Source organism: Thamnophis elegans, chromosome 14, assembly GCF_009769535.1.
Source record: "Thamnophis elegans isolate rThaEle1 chromosome 14, rThaEle1.pri, whole genome shotgun sequence".
NCBI lineage: Eukaryota > Metazoa > Chordata > Lepidosauria > Squamata > Colubridae > Thamnophis > Thamnophis elegans.
This window is the reverse complement of record NC_045554.1, coordinates 22,554,600-22,571,112: the sequence shown is the minus strand read 5'-3', so window position 1 is coordinate 22,571,112 and position 16,513 is coordinate 22,554,600. Positions and strand designations below refer to the sequence as shown.

The 16,513-nt window shown below is 49.1% G+C and overlaps 1 protein-coding gene across 1 annotated transcript in view; it reads right to left on the bottom strand.

Annotated features, from left to right (window-relative positions):
• The window catches only part of CNOT1 (CCR4-NOT transcription complex subunit 1), a 138,214-nt gene that overhangs the window by 47,031 nt on the left and 74,670 nt on the right, over positions 1-16,513 (bottom strand). The window contains 4 exon segments of the mRNA XM_032230846.1: positions 139-435; positions 534-664; positions 2,644-2,821; positions 3,161-3,238. Of these exon segments, the coding sequence (XP_032086737.1) occupies positions 139-435; positions 534-664; positions 2,644-2,821; positions 3,161-3,238 (684 nt within the window).

Sequence of the window (16,513 nt, the reverse complement as noted above, 5' to 3'; positions counted from 1 at the left end):
AATCTTTATGTAAGAACTATTGACCTGAACGTTCAAGTACATCCTAAAAATGCTAAAATATAATGCCAAAACTGCATCCTAAAAATACTTTCAACTCCCTTTGTTCCAGACAGCCTTTCTTGTGAACAATACACTTACCCGCAATGCAGTGGCAAAGCTGTTCTTTAGGTTGGTTGCAATGCTCATCAACAAGGGCTCCCTGCAGGTAATCATGGCCATGCCAGCTGTCAGGTTCCTCATCATGTGATGTGCTGCCACACGCATGCGTGACTCTTCTGAGTCCAGTGCAAAATCCTTCCTCACTATCTGTTCACAAGTAGTCATGGCAATTTTAATTGAGCGATCCACTACTGGATGAACCAGTTCTTGAACTGCACGCTCGATGGCTTGGCGCACACACTGCTTTAACTGTGGATGGGCTTGGAACAAGGGAATCTGAAAAGAGAACAGCCGTTACAATCCATCTTGTCTAGCTTTAACACCAATACACACAAGTAACACCCATCCCAGCCCACAGGAAAGCTGATACTTACAGTTGGGTTCAGAGCAATGTGTGGAGCTAGCCCTCCTAGGGAGTATACGTTGATATCATGGTAACTGTATTGTGGCTGTGGAGGAACAGTAGCTGTGCATGTGGTGCTGGTAGCAGAAGTTGTGGAAGTAGCTAAAAAATTCAAGAGCATAAGAATTTTCCCCCAGATTTTTTAAATTAAACATGCATTCAGTAACATAGTTGATGTATTAGGAGCCGTGGTGACACAGTAGTTAGAATGCAGTACTGCAGGATACTTCTGCTGACTCTGTAAACCGCTTAGAGAGGGCTGGAAAGCACTGTGAAGCAGTATATAAGTCTAAGTGCTATTGCTATTACTAGAAATAAAATGCTTCATTATAATAACAGAAAAGTCAAGTAAGTGTAATAGAAAACATAGCTCTGCTCAATTTTACAATTGCATTAGTAAATATTAAAAAATTATAATTATTTAGAATACCCAATATATTGAGTAGAAGTCCAAATAAAAGCTATGTTGGCACTGGCAATGACAATGACAATGGATACCCATCCATTGTCATTGCCAATGCTAATTGTCCCAACATCAATAAACAATGTGTGCTTCATAACCACCACCAGAGATGCTTCTTGAAAGACAAGCAGGTGTCACTGGGTACTTAAATAAGTGCACACAGTTGCCTGTAATACATGGAACAGACTCCCTGCACTTATCCTTCCTATTTGAACATGTGAGAAGGTCTTCTAGGAGGTGTATCAAGCAGAACCAGGTTTTCTATCTTCATATATAGGGGTATCTCCTCTCCTCATCAGGGGAGGGGGACAATTTAAAGCACAACTGGGAAAAGAGGATCCTAATGATATAGGAAAAAATGTGGGTCTGTTTTTCAGAACTAATATGCAGCATAAGGTTTTTTTCAGATGTCCACTAAGAGAAATGCATCTGAATATATCTGGTAGATTACCATGAAAGTAATCCTGTCAGCATCAAAGAGAACTGGGTTTTATAACTAGTGCACCTTCTTTAACTCCTCTAATGCTTGTGTTACAGACTGAAGGAATTATGTAAAAGCTTATGATTCAGAGTTTGGAATAACAGTTGATTACAAATGGAATACAAGCTAAAAACAATAGGTGAGATGCACAGCATATAAATCCAGTAATAAACAAACAAACGGCAAAAGCAATTTTTGGTTGCATCCACAGAAACACAGTTCCCAACCATGTCAAAAGAAATGCAGTTCCATTCTATCCTGCTTGAAGTACTGGGTCCAGTTCTGTTTATCACAGAAAAATGTCTCTAGCACTCTGCAGACCTTCGGAGATCACCGCCCTATGTTCTCTGCCTAAAGCTCTGGTTGGTCTAAAGCACAACTCAGGATGAGGAACTCTGCCTCTATACTTACCCAAGCCTCAATAATGCATGGTATTCAAGACTAGAAGCTGTAACAGAAGACTATCAGATCTTACTTCAGAAATGAGGTTTGGGGCCCCAAGAGTGGACTGGCATCAAATTTGATCTTTCTTCCTATGTCTCCAACCATAAATTCCTCTAGGTATCATTGCCATGAGCATCCTCCCTCCTGTCCACTTCCACCAACTTCATGAACCTCATAATGCCCCATGGAGGCATTATTTCCATCTTCAATCTACCAAACCCCTATAACAACCACATCCTCTCTTCCAAAGGACTGTTCTCTAATGCCCCCATGGATCAGGCCAAGACATTGTATCCAGCATCTTACTTTTTATAGAGGTCAGTTGGGTAACTGTGGCACTCACAAAGAGGAGGTTAGGATCTGCCATTGTTCCCTGCAACTAGTATTTGGTTCTACACTCTCCCCATGTTGAAGGTAATACTAAATCTTCGAGACCAACAGCCCTTGATAGACCTGTTCTTCACCAATGTTTATAGTGCTTAAAACTCATCACCAAGCAACCAAGAAAAGAAGACATAGCAGCAGACTTTTCTTTTTGTTTTTAAGTATTTTGAGTTCATATGAAGCTGGTACATAAGATTGGTGACAATTGTTAACAAAGAATAAATCTGAGAACAACCTTGTTTTACTCATCACTCTGGGAAATACAAATTATATTAGTATAGTGCAGACAAGAATTATTCTGATACTTACTGGTAGTAGTAATAGGTGGTAATTCTTCTACTTGTTTTATATCCTTCTTTGGAGCAGATAACTGTTCATCCAGGTTTTTCAACCGGTCCTTGTCTTTTAGGAGACTACCAGGTTTTAGATCATTGATGTCAAGGGCCAGGTTTTTGCAGAGCACTTCAATTTCAAACTTCAGATTCAGCTGTACAATATTTAATAATTTCAGATTTAATAATGTAATGATTTTAAGCTATACAGTCATTTTTCACAATTATGTCCATACACCATTCCAAATCATGGCATGCTCTGCAAAATAATTATTTCTTTCAAGGTAAGATTACATAGAAAATTAAATTGTGCTAGGAACATAAAATAAAAGTAACTGAATTACAACTGCTAACAATTGCCTCAGGAAAATACTCTTGGTCTAATATTTTGATCAAATTTAATAACATTCAGCAGTTGAGCTCAAACCTTGAAGCAAATTCATGTTCTAAACAAGAGACAGCTGAAAACTATAAGTAACTTAAACACAATTTACCTTTAAGTCATGCTCCTGATGAAGTTCTGCAAGAACATTCATGATTGCCATGGTCCATGGATTTGGGGGTCTGAAAACCTATAAGGTGAGAATGAAGAGAAAATCAGCACCCTGGTGTTAAAAATGGCATTGGGGAACATAAAATAGAATTGACACTACTACATATTAAAACGGAAGCAGCACAATTCTATCCAAAGCCGAGTAGTGGTTTGCCATCGGACTGCAATCTTAAATGCCAAAGGAATGGAGTGATTGGGGGTGGGGTGGGTGGGGTGTAGCTTAGCAGAATCACAGATTTTCCACTCTTGCCCCATTTTCTAAGCAGAAGATGCCCAATATACTTATTTACTCCAATAAAAATTGATATCCTCTCATTTGAATGCATATGGATTTGGGACAGCTTTTTTCGACTGATGAGGACAAATCTATGTAAGGGCTGAACAAAAGCTTTGTGGGCATTTTCTATGATCAATATATTAAGTGGCGACTGACACAGAAAATCACATAGAATTAATGCCACCAAGCAAAAAGTATACTGTGTTTTTGGCTCATTTCCACTTTTTAGAGTGGAATTCTGGTTTTCTCCCTTCAACATTATAGTTGGTTTAAGAAGGTTTAAAGGTTAACCCTGTCTAGTCATGCTGTGTTCATCTCCATTTCTCAGCCGAGGGAGCCTGCATTGTGTGAGATACTTCTGTCATCAAGTGGTCAGCATGAAATATGGAATGCAATAACTTTCCTGCTGCATGCATTTGCATGCTTTTGAACTGCTAGGTTCAGCTCGTCAGAGATTAAAATCCAGGAAAAGCTTTTTAGGCTGATGGAAAACTTTGAAGAATTTGAAAGTGAAGTGGACCTATGGAAAGCTACAAAGAACCAACACTGGATGGAACCAACAGAGGAGCTGGCACCTGGGTCTGGCAAAAGCTGGGAAGTATGGAAATCATTGAATAGACTGTGCATGGGTAGGATTCAGAGCCCCTCTGAATAAATGGGGCTATTTGGTTGCTTCTGTTCTTTGCAATTGTGGTGACATGCAAACAACAACACATATGTATATCTGCCCTTTATATTCTGACTAGGATACACTTGATGACCTCCTGACAGCATGCCATGGCCCCATCAGAACAAATGTGGGATCCAACCTCAGAATAACTCTGTCAGTATGAATGATGCAAAGGTCCGCCCTGACAGACAAGGCCGCCAGTTCAGAACCCTCCGAGCAGACTTGATTGAAACGCTGTCTTCAGAGTCAGATGGTGAAGACTTGCTTGACGGAGAGGTTCGAATGGCGCCTCCGTCAAGGCCCGAAGAACCAGAGGTAAGTCCCAAGACGGGTAACGGTGGACCGGTCAGGGGCTGACATTAGAGGCTCCCTTCAGGAAGCTCTTGACCTGCGGATGTTGGCTCAAGGGGCGGGAGGACCCCTTGCCGAGGACCGTGGACAAGGCCGCAACCTGATGGCGGAGGGTGTTGGGAGCTAACCCCTTGTCCAACCCCTCCTGCAAAAAATCCAGCAACTCTGGAACAGAGGCTGAGACGTCCCTTACACCTGTTCTCTGGCACCAGGCTGAAAAAGCAGCCCAGGTGGCATCATATATTCTGGTGGTGGATGGTCTCCTGGACACCTGGATAGTACAAATGACCTTGTCTGAGAGTCTTTGTTTCCTCAGGAGTTCCCTCTCAAGTGCCAGACGGCTAACTGCAACCACTGGGGATCCGGGTGGCTGATGGCTCCCTGGCAGAGGGAGATCTGGACTTGAGGAATTCTCCATGGTCTCTGTACAGAGACACCTACTAGGTCCACATACCAGGACCTCCTGGGCCAATGGGACACGACCAGGAGGACTTCCGCTTCCTCTGCCAGTATCTTGATCACAACCTGCGGAATGAGTGGCAGAGGGGGGAATGCGTACAAAAGTCCTGGGGGGCCACTTGCATCTCAGCGTATCCGTCCTCTCCGCCAATGGTGAACGGTATTGGGAGAAGAATCGTGGCAGATGTGTATTGGTGTGGCAAAGAGGTCTACTTGCGGTTTGCCGAACCCCCTCATGATCTGCTGGAACAGGTCCGGATGCAGCTGCCATTCGGTGTGGTCGATCTGTTGTCTGCTTAGCCAATCTGCCTCCTGATTGCTGGTCCCGGAGATGTGGTCCGCTTTTATGGACGCCAGGTGGCGTTCTGCCCACTTACCCAGCGCCTCCGCCTCCGTCATGAGCTTCTTGGAGTGAGTCCTGCCCTGCCTGTTTATGTGGACCTTGGTGGCCACGTTGTCTGTCAGCAATAGAACATGTTGACCCACAACCAGGTGCGAGAACTGTTGTAAGGTGTGGCGAGCGGCCCTCAGCTCCAGCCAGTTTATGCTCTGGGCATCTTCCCCCTGGTTCCACAGACCTTGAGTGAGCTGGCCCTGACAGTGACCCCCCCCCCCCCAGCCGACCAGACTAGTGTCTGTGGTTACCACGATCCTTTCGGTTTCTTTGAAGAGACACCCCTTCTCGACCGCTGTCGTCCTCCACCAAGAGAGGGACCGGAGGACCTTGGGGGGGGGGGGGGAGAGACTCATCTTCCTTGAGGAATTGCTGGTTTTGGCCCTCTGCATCGGCAGGAGGAACCACTGTAGTTCCCTGGCATGGAGTCGTGCCCAGGGAACCACCTTCAGACAGGAGATCATGATACCGAGAAGTTGTGATAGCATGATGATCGGGATAGATCTGGATCTCCGACACTGCTATCTTGCGCCTGGGGTTCTGCAGTCGGTCTGGAGAGAGGAAGACCTGACAAGTGACTGAGTCTATGACCGCGCCTAGGTGTTGAATGCGCGTGGTCAGCTCCAAATGGCTCTTATCCATGTTCACAGAGAAGCCGTGTTGTTGCAATGTGAGTATGGTCAGCTGAACGTCCTGCCTGGCTTGACTTCGGCTGCTGGAGTGTATGATGATCTCGTCCAGATAGCACTCCAGACAGATTGGATGGTTCCTGAGATGGCCTGCCACCACAGCAAGGATCTTTATGACTGTCCTGGGTGCGGATGAGAGGCCGAAGGGAAGGGCCCTGTACTGGTAGTGCCTCCCATCGTAGAAAAACCTCAGGAACCGTCTGTGAGCCCCGTGGATCGGAACATGCAGGTAGGCCTCCTTCAGATCCATTGACGTGAGTAGATCTCCCCGCCTTATGCACTCCAGGATCGAGTGGAGGGACTGCATTTTGAATTTCTTGTAGGCCAGATGCTGATTCAGACATTTTAGATCCAATATGGCCCTCCATCCACCTGAGTTTTGGGGTACTAGGAAGAAGATGGAGTAGAATCCCTGCCTCTCCTGACCCTGGGGTACGGGTTCTATTGCCCTGATCTGTAGAATGACCGTTGACTTACTGAACGGTCCTTCTACGTGCGCTGCGAGGGGAATCCAAGCATGGGTTAACTTTGTCCATTAGCCTAGAGACTGGGTTATGTAAATGTTGACCACGCCTCCTCTGACTGGATGGGTCAGAGGAGGTTTGTACGAAGTAAGCCATTGAAAGATGTGTATCAATGTCACTTATGGCCGTAGCCAAGAACAGAAAGTCAATAGTAATATTCAGAGTAAGTCAAGTCAGTAAGTAGAATAAGGTCAGTCATTGAGTCAGAGTCCTGAGATAGCCCTGGTCAGTCGCAGCTGCGGGCAGGTTTGGATTCCCCTCGCAGCGCACATAGAAGGACCGTTCAGGTAAGTCAACGGTTGTTCTCCTGTGCGCTGCTTGGGGAATCCAAGCATGGGACATGCCAAAGCAATTAAGTTCCAGGGCGGGAGCTAGGCTGGTCAGGGTCCTCTGTAGAAGGAAGCACCCATTGCAACACTCGCCGCCCAAAGGAGGCCTCAGCTGAGGCATACACGTCAACCTTGTAGTGTCTAATGAATGGTGATGGCGACGACCAGGTAGCTGCCCTGAAAATCTCTTCCACTGAGGCTTGTGTAGCCCAGGCCGCTGTGGTAGCCGCACTGGTAGAATGAGAAGTAATGCGCCTGGGGACAGGTCAGGAATGACTGTCATAAGCAAGAGCGATGCATGCCTTTAACCATCGGCCGATGGTATGGGAAGACACCTTCTGCCCCATGGATGATGGCTGAAAGGAAACAAAAACGCCTCTGACCTTCTGAACGATGCAGTGCGTTTCACATACCACTGAAGAGTTCTGCGGACATCCAGGTGATGCCACTGGCGTTCCTGCAGATGGGAAGGGCGGGGCAGAAGTCCGGGAGAATGAGCTCCTGAGCTCTGTGGAACAACGTGTTGATCTTTGGGAGGAAGGCCGGATCCAAGCTAAGGACGACTCTGTAGGGATGGAATATGCAGAGGTCCGCATGAACAGAGAGTGCCGCTAGCTCAGACACCCTCTTGGCCGATGTGATAGCTACCAAGAACAGCGTCTTAAGTGTCAGTAACCGGAGGCTGATGGAATGAATGGGCTCGAATGGAGAGGTTGTGAGAGCCCTGAGGACCAAGGTCAAGTCCCAGGTAGGGTAACAGTGCATGGTCTGGGGTCTGAGATTAGCTGCACCCTTCAGGAAGGATCTGACCCTTGAGTATTGAGACAATGAACGGCCCTGGCCGCCCCCAATCACCGTGGCTAAGGCTGCGACCTGTCGGCAAAGTGTGCTGGGTGCTAAACCCTTGTCAAGTCCCGTTTGCAAAAAGTCCAAGACTTGGGGCACCGAAGCCTTGATATGAGACTGACAGGTGCATGAGGTCTTCGTACCAGGGACGTCGGGACCACATCGGAGCCACCAACAGAACTTCCACCTGCTCTGTCAGGATCTTTTGACCTGCTCTGTCAGGAGGATCGGGAGAGGTGGGAAAGCATAGAGAAGGCCGTCCGGCCATGGGCTGCATAGAGCATCCACCCTCTCCGCCCTGGGAGTCTCGTACCTGGTGTAAAATCGCGGTAGTTGTGAGGCTGTGCAAACAGGTCTACCTTGGGTTGGCCGAACCGGCGAGAGAGGTCCTGGAATAGGTCAGGGTGGAGTTGTCACTCCGCTTGATCCACGGTGGCTCTGCTCAGCCAGTCTGCCTGTGTGTTGGAAACGCCCGAGATGTGTTCTGCCCGAATTGACAGTTGTTCTCTGCCCAGTGATGTAGTCTCTCCGCCTCCAACATCAGGGCCCTGGAGTGGGTGCCCCCTTGGCGGTTGACGTGGTTGTGTGACATTATGCCCCGGAACTCTTGGAGGGCTAGCCGGATGGCCCGGAGCTCCAGCCAATTGATGCTGTTTCTCAGCTCTTGATTCGACCAGCAGCCCTGTGTGATTCAGTCCAGGGCATGGGCCCCCCACCCGAAGAGACTGGCATCCGTCGTAACTTGGATGCGGTCCGGTTCCTTGAATGGACACCCTTTGAGAAGTTTGGAGGATGTCCACCACCGGAGGGACCTGTGAGGCTTGGGCGGGAGCCAAACCTTGATCTGGGAATGGCTGATGTGTGCCCTCTGGAAGGGAAGCAGGAACCATTGAAGTGGACATGCATGGAACCTGGCCCAGGGAACAATGTTTATACAGGAAATCATTTTCCCAAGTAGTTGGGAAAGCGTTGCCAGTGGTAAGAGATAATACCTAATTCGCTAGGTGTTGGATGCTCTGTCGCCGTGGAGGTATGCCTCCTTGATGTCGACTGATGTCATCATGCTGCCCTGGCGGATGGATGCTAAGATGCTTTTGAGGGATTGCGTCTTGAACCTTTGATACTTGATGTACAGATTGAGCCTTTTCAAATCTAGGATGGCCCGCCATCCCCCCTGAGTTCTTGGGCACTAGGAATAAGATTGAATAAAAGCCTAGCCCTCCTAACCCTTTGGAACCTGCTCTATGGTGTTGATGGAGATAAGGTGTTGTATTTATGGTGTCCATGAGACGCGTTTTCACCGAAAACCTGGGTACAAGGCACTTGATGAACCGCCTCGGGGGAATGGAGAGAAATTCTAGAGTGAGACCCAGCCTCACGACCTGAAGGGCCCAGGCGTCGGACGTGGTCTCTACCCACTGATGAGAAGGCCAGGAGACGCCCGTCCATGGGTTCCTCCCCTTGTGAGTCACCGGTACCTTTGAAAGGACTGGTTGCTGGCCCCATGAAATGGCCTTCTGGCCTGGGATTGTGCCTGGTTCTGCTGGCGGCCCCTATCCCTGGCCCCTATGCGATCCTGACCGCAGTTCTGCGGCTGGGTAAAGGCCCTGTTATAGTGGGGAACATAAGGGGTGGTAGTGAATCCAGAATCACCGGCGCGAAAGGGCTGGCGCCTATTGTAAGGCTGTTGTCTCCTGTTGGCGCGCCCACTAGTGGAAGGGAGGACCTTGCACTTATCCCTAGTCTCAATGAGAATTGGGTCGAGAACGGATCCGAACAAGGCCCCACCTTTGTGGAAGCAAGGCGCCACTTGGATTTAACATCAGCCTGCCAATGGCGAAGCCATAGCAAGCGCCGGGTCGCAACATTGGACACAACAGCCCGGGATGCAATTTTTTCCGCATTAAGAGTGGCATCTGCAGAGAACTCCAGGGCTGCCATCAATTTGGTAACATCTTGGTTAAGACGCATGTCATCAGGGGCAAGTCTACCCTGCAACTGCCTGAGCCAGACCAAGGAAATCCTATTAAAGAAGGACGCTGCAGTAGCAGCATGTAAGACCCAGGTCTTTCGAATGATTAACTCGGCCTTACAGTCTTCCGCCTTCAGAAATCTCTGATGGAATTAAGGTTGGGAAAGCTAGAGCAGCAACGGGTGGGTCCACTGTTGGGAATTGCAGAATACCCTCTAATTCTGGAGTGGAAGTGTACAATTTCCTATCCCTATTGCTGGGTGGAGTAACCGCAGTCGGTTGATCCCATTGCTTTTGAACAAGATCTAGAAACAGCTTGGGGGAGGGAATAACCTCCTGCAGTGAAACCTGTTCAGCAAAAAGGTGTTCAGTTGCATCTAGGCCAACTGCAGTGCTAGCCTGAGAGGACGCCTCCCCCATGTGAGTGGTGGTCTTTGCCTTATACAAGAGAGACTTAAACAGCGTGGGGTGAAATAATCCAGAGGAATTAGGCTGATCCAGAGCCAATCCTTCATCATCAGAGAAATCCCTGTCTATTACCTCACCTTTTTCCACCAAGGCCGAATCCTCACTATAGATTGAGGGAAGAGGTGAGGATGGGCCTGCCTGAAGATCTGGGAGATCCACCTGCAGGGCCTGGGGATTAGGCCCACTCTGGGTACTGGGGGCTCCAGGAGCCTGAGCTCTGCGATGCAGCTCAGCATCCACACCCCTGGATATCGCTGCAGAGATCATCTGATAGAGATCTGGGGGAAGGCCTAGATCTTGGCCTTCCACAGGCTTCAGGCCTGCAGCATTAGGGTAAAAGTAGCAGAAGGCCCAGCACGTGGGATTGCGTAGGCCGAAGCTGCACTGGCTTCCGAAAGGACCGGAGTGGATTGAGGCCCCAATGCCCCCTCCCCAGAAATAGAAGCCTGGGGTAAGGGAAGATCCGGTGACCAACCCTGATTCCCTGCTGGGCGCAGTGAGGGGACTGGTGAAATACGTTGAGGAAGCAACACTGGGGGTGAATTGGAAACCACCCCAGTGGCCTTAGCTGCTGCCTTGGGCTTGTCTTTTCACCTATGGTCTCTATCCGGAGTTGCGGATGCGTCCCGAGGCTTTTGATTGGAGGCCCTGGTAGCGGCCCTGCCGGGCCTCGAGCTAACCCCAGCCTAAGGAGGGGATTGGGATTCAGTAGAGGGATCTACAATACCTCCTGAGGTGGATTGGTCAGCCATTATTACTGCAAGAAGTGAAAAGGCTCAACCGCACTGTATCGCAAGGTGTTAAATGCACCAACGGAAGCAGGCCGCGTGGCAAGAAGGAACTGCGCTAGAACGATCCTCTCACTAAGCTAGCCAAGCTGAAGTGAGGGAAATGGGAGGAACCAATGACTCAGCGGCTCCTTTGGGCGCGTAAGGCTCGCAACACCCCTTCCGGTTGCTTTCGGGCGTGCACGTGAAAAAATGTCCCAAAATGGCGACTGTAACTGTGGCGCGAAATTTGAATCTGGCCAGCAGCCAACGATGCCGCCCTCAGGCTCTCCACCATGTGGATGCCTTCGGCGGAGCCAGCGCGCTAGCACGAACGAGCGGCGGCCGGCCAATAAACACGGGGAAAATACCACGCCGCGGCAAACGCGCAAACGGGCAGAAAGTGGCAAAGCGATCCCACGCTGGCAACCGCGACTGCTGAGCTCACAGCATAACAGCTCCTATAAGCCTGCAATTACCTGGCCCCAGACGCTGTATGAGCGCTGAAAGGTCTGGGCTGGCAGCGAACTGCCACCTCTCCCTTTAGCCTTGCAACAAACATTTCTGAAGTGCTCCTAGCGATCTGTTGAATCCAAGAATAGATGAGAATTTTGTCGATTAGTCTAGAGAAAATTGGTATACGTCTCTTCTGGCTGGACTGAGTTAAAAAACTGACCCATCCAGTCAGAGGAGGTGTGGTCAACATTTACATAATTCAGTCTCTAGGCTAATGGACAAAGTTAACCCATGCTTCGATTCCCCAAGCAGCGCACAGGGGAAGGTGGAGGATTTCTGCCTGCATGAGATCCCTTTTCAGGCGGCTTTTTGGTGTCGGGCACCGAATGAACGACCTCTGGGGAAAGGACAGAAACTCTTAACACTAGGCCCCTCCAGATCGTGTTGAGGACCCAGGAGTCTGTGGTGATCTCCTTCCACACGTCAGCGTACACTTGGAGCCGACCCTCTATGGGAGGATCCCTGTGGTGGTCTTTTGCCCCTGTGGAACTGACCGAAAGAGTTCCCGCCCCTGTATGGCTTCCAAAAGGACTGCTGTTGCTGCCTATAGCAATAGCAGTAGACTTATATACCGCTTCATAGGGCTTTCAGCCCTCTCTAAGCGGTTTACAGAGAGTCAGCATATTGCCCCCAACAATCTGGGTCCTCATTTTACCCACCTCGGAAGGATGGAAGGCTGAGTCAACCCTGAGCCGGTGGGATTTGAACCGCTGAACTGCTGATCTAGCAGTAGCCTGCAGTGCTGCATTTAACCACTGCGCCATCTCGGCTCTAATGTAATCCGAAGGAGCCCCTTTCCTGACCTCTGTCCCCACCCTGGGAATAGGGTCTATGGTAAGTGGAAGAGGTGGATGGTTGGTTAGTATCCTGGTTCCGAAAGGATTGGTTTTGAAAGGAACCAGAGTTCTTACGTTAGTTCTTTTTCAAAGTAGCCGGGAGGACCTTCTGTTTGTCCTTCGTTTCGCTGACAAACTTATCTAGGGCGTCCCAAAGAGTTGCCCCCCTTTAAACGGAGCCGAGGCGAGTTTCCAGTTAGCCTTCATGTCGGCCTGCCAGTGGCGAAGCCACAGCAGCTGACACGAGGTAACGTTGGATGCCAACGCCCTAGAGGCAAATTTAGCAGCATTCAACGAGGCATCTGCCGAATACTCAACTGCTGTAATTATCTTGCTGAGGTCATGCTTCCACCGGGATCCCCTGGTGGGAGGCTTAGCCCTCAACTGTCTCAGCCAGAGAAGGGACACTCTGATGAAGAAAGAAGCCAAGGTGGATGCCCTGATAGCCCAGGCGGCTGCCTGGTGCATCTTGTGGCACGCCTTCTCAGATCTTTTATTCTCTACCTTAAGACCCTCTAGGAGATCAGCCGGCAGGTTTGAAGTAGAAGTCAAGGAAACCACCAGGGCATCCACCTCGGGCAATTTCAATACGCCCTCCATCTTACCCTCAACAGAATAAAGGGATTTGTTCCCTCCACTAGGATTGGTCAACGTACTGGGCTGGGCCCACTGACATTGGACAGCATTCATGAATAGGTCCGGGACAGGACTGACCTCCTGAGTAGGAGTTGTCTCCTTGAATAGACCCTCCTCGGGATCTCTGGAAGAAGAGGGCGTAACTGGCATACCTTGGGAGCTGAGCCCAATTCACTAGCTGCTTTGGCATTATGTAGGATAGATTTAAACAAGGTCAGCTTGAACAGGCCAGTGAAGGCCGGCTTCTCAGGGGGAAGATCCTCATCTTCCAATAACACAAAAGCCTTCAGCCTCCTCTTCCTCCTCCCAAATTGACTTCTCCGTGGCCACTGAAGTGCCCAGAGAGGCCGGCGCCTGAATAGGACTATTGTCTCGGGCCCGCTTAGATTTGGATGAGCCAGGTTTACTGGCCTCCCTGTGCTTCATGCCCTCGGCTATGCCCTAGGAAATAGCAATAGAAATGATCTCCCTCATTTCGGCTGACAGAACAGGTCCCTTGTCCTCCCTGGCATGAGAACCAGGACGGACAGGCCTGCTCCTGCGACTCCCAGCGCTACTCCCTTCCTCCGGCGGAAGTAGGCTCTGGAAGGGCTCCAGTTCTTCCCTGAGGGACGAACTTGGGGAGTCTGGATACCCCCATGATGCATCTGGGGAGGAGGCCCTGGACCCTTCCCCCATGGGAGATGGAGATCTGCTGCCCTGAGGGGATTGGGAGTCCCCGCCCCCCCAGGAGGTGGGTGAGCCTGGCTTTTGTCCTGCCAGAACAGGGGATACCTGCCGCTGTGGGGCCTTGGCCTCCACAGCTTCTTGCTTCCGGGGGCTCTCCTTGGTCTTGCTAGTGGCCCCAGAAGCCTCCGGGGAGGCTTTCATGGTGGTGCCTTTCCCTCCCTTACTGCCCTTGGGGGGAACCTCAATCCTGCTGCGCTTGGCGGAGGGCCCTGCCTGCACCTCCGTTCCATCGTCTGCCATGCTTCCTGACCGAAGAGAAGTTTCGCAGCTGATAGGCACCAGACGCTTAGCCAGCCGGCAGAAGCACATCCACGGATCCTCAGTGGAGGGAGGGCCATCCAAGGGTCGGAAGCCTCCCTTCCAGACACCCCCAGGAGAACTGGGCATAGGAAATGAAAGACAGGCCTGGCCGGCGTCCAAGACAAGACCTGAGCTTTCCGGCGGCGATCCACAGCTGAGGGGCTCGGGCAATCTCACTTGCGATCCGACGGCACGCTCCAAACGACCTGCTCTGCATGAGACTCAAGAAAAAATCGCAGCCGCTGCGCCCGCAGCTCTAAGCAAAAAAGCCTGTGAACTACCAAAATGGCCGCTGCCGTCCCTGCCGATCGTATGGAGCACCGCTGCAGCCGCCGGGGCGCCCAGCCACCGGCGCGGCTCTCTAAACGCAGCGGAGGGGGACCCACACGGTTCGAGAAGCCTCCTGCCCGTCCCCTTGCTCGCCGGCTACCACCGGACAAGCTACTCACTGTTTCCCGCCCCGCATGCGACCAGCGGGCAGAGAAACGGACCAGCGTCCTCTCAGCGGATACAATTAAGTAGAAGGTATGAAGATATCGTAGAATAGTGAAAAGGAAAAAAATTTGTAGAGAAATCAAGCTTGGGGAGTCCAGATATCTGCTCTAGGATTGGAGCGCTCCAAAAAACAGTACAAATGGGCAGACTGAGTTTTAAAACTGAAATGGAGGCAAAGGGAGGCGTGGCCAAGAGAGAAAAAACTCACTCAGTCCTAGGGCAGATAGACTGTGTTAACCCACGCTTGGACTCTCTAAGCAGCGCACTGGAGAACGACCGGAGAAGTAAGACAAAGGAGTCCCAGGTCCCTTGGGTCTGAGAAGGGTTGCTCACAAAGGACAGAGGGCGCAGGATGATCAAGCAAGGAGGGAGGAGAAATGGTTTGGTTACATATAAAGATTAATAAAAAAGAACTAAATTATGATAATGGATACAGTCAAATAAAGGAGAGATAATGATAACAATGTATATATAGGTATGGGTACAACGTGGGGAAATTGGATGTAAATTGTAATCAGTGATTTGGAAAGGAAGATTAGAAACCTTTGTTACTAAATGTTATTGATGTTTAGCTAGAATAGGCCTTAAGGAATAGTGTTATTGGGATACTAGAAATAGTAAATGAGATGCCAGTATGTGGTTATGTCTTGAGTTTTGGTATGTTTTATGATGGACATTTAAACAATTATAGTCAAATGAGAATGGGAGATGATGGTAATACGTACAAATATATTTGATTTAAAATACTAGAATTAATATGAATCATGGGTGACTGTGAAAGAAATGCACGAAGTTTTTTTGTAACCAACTGATACACTTTCTACAGTATGTTAAGAAAGAGGAATTTTTGTGTGTTTGTTCTGAAAACTAAAAATAAACTTTTAATTAAAAAAAAGCAAGGAGGGAGGAGAGGACAGGCAACAATAGCAATAAGTTAGACTTTTATATAAGTCTAACAGCAGTTAGACTTATATACCGCTTCATAGGGCTTTCAGCCCTCTCTAAGCGGTTTACAGAGTCAGCATATCGCCCCCACAGTCTGGGTCCTCATTTCTCCCACCTTGGAAGGATGGAAGGCTGAATCAACCTTGAGCTGGTGAGATTAGAACCGCTGAACTGCAGATAACAGTCAGCTAAAGTGGCCTGCAGTACTGCACCCTAACCACTGCGCCACCTCGGCTCTAAGACACAGAGGAGAGGAGAGGAGCTCCAGAGACGAGCAATCCACCCCCACCAATCCTGAGAATGGTGGGATCAGCGCAGGGCGACCTGATAACTTGGGTGCCTTGCCCCTCTTTAGAAGGGTCTCCTGGGGAATGAGATTTAAAGACACCCCAGGAACAAGTGTTGCCTTTTTCCAGTCCCACATGCTGTTACCAACGTCTTGATACTTTATTATGCCTTGCCTTGCCTTGCTTGGCTATGTGCAAGTTCGCAGTGACAGAGTTCTGCTCTGGGTTGTGCTGTAGTCCCAGTGACCTCTTCTTGTGATAAGGAGTCCTTGGAACCAAATTCCCTGAACTGTGGTTGCTCTCAGAACTGTGTTCCTCTCTGGACTAATTGCAGCCAGGAACTATTGGAGGTGGGCTAGGGTTAAGTTTAGAACTTTGCTCCTGGACTTGCAGTGAATGGTGGGACTTTTGGGGGAAAGTTGGAGCAATAAAAGTTCCGGCTCTGTTGCTACCATGCCCAGCCCTAGGTCATCACACAGCACAACAGAACACAAAGTTAAAGTTGCTAGTTGCTAGTTTCTGGGCAAGATTTAACTTGTACATATTTTAACATAATTGTTATGCTGTGTAGTATGCCTTATTTTAATTCTGATGTTTCTGACACAAATAAACTGTTTGCTTGGCAGAAGCTGAGGTAAGTAACAGGAGCTTATCCCATTTAAGACAATGTTTCAAATCCAACTTCAGGATCTCATTGTGGACATGTCACAAGATACTTAGAAACTATTAAAGTTAAATTTATTTTCTTCTTCTGTAAAAGAAATTTGTGGAAGGTTCTTACTTCTATACGTAATTTGCATTCTA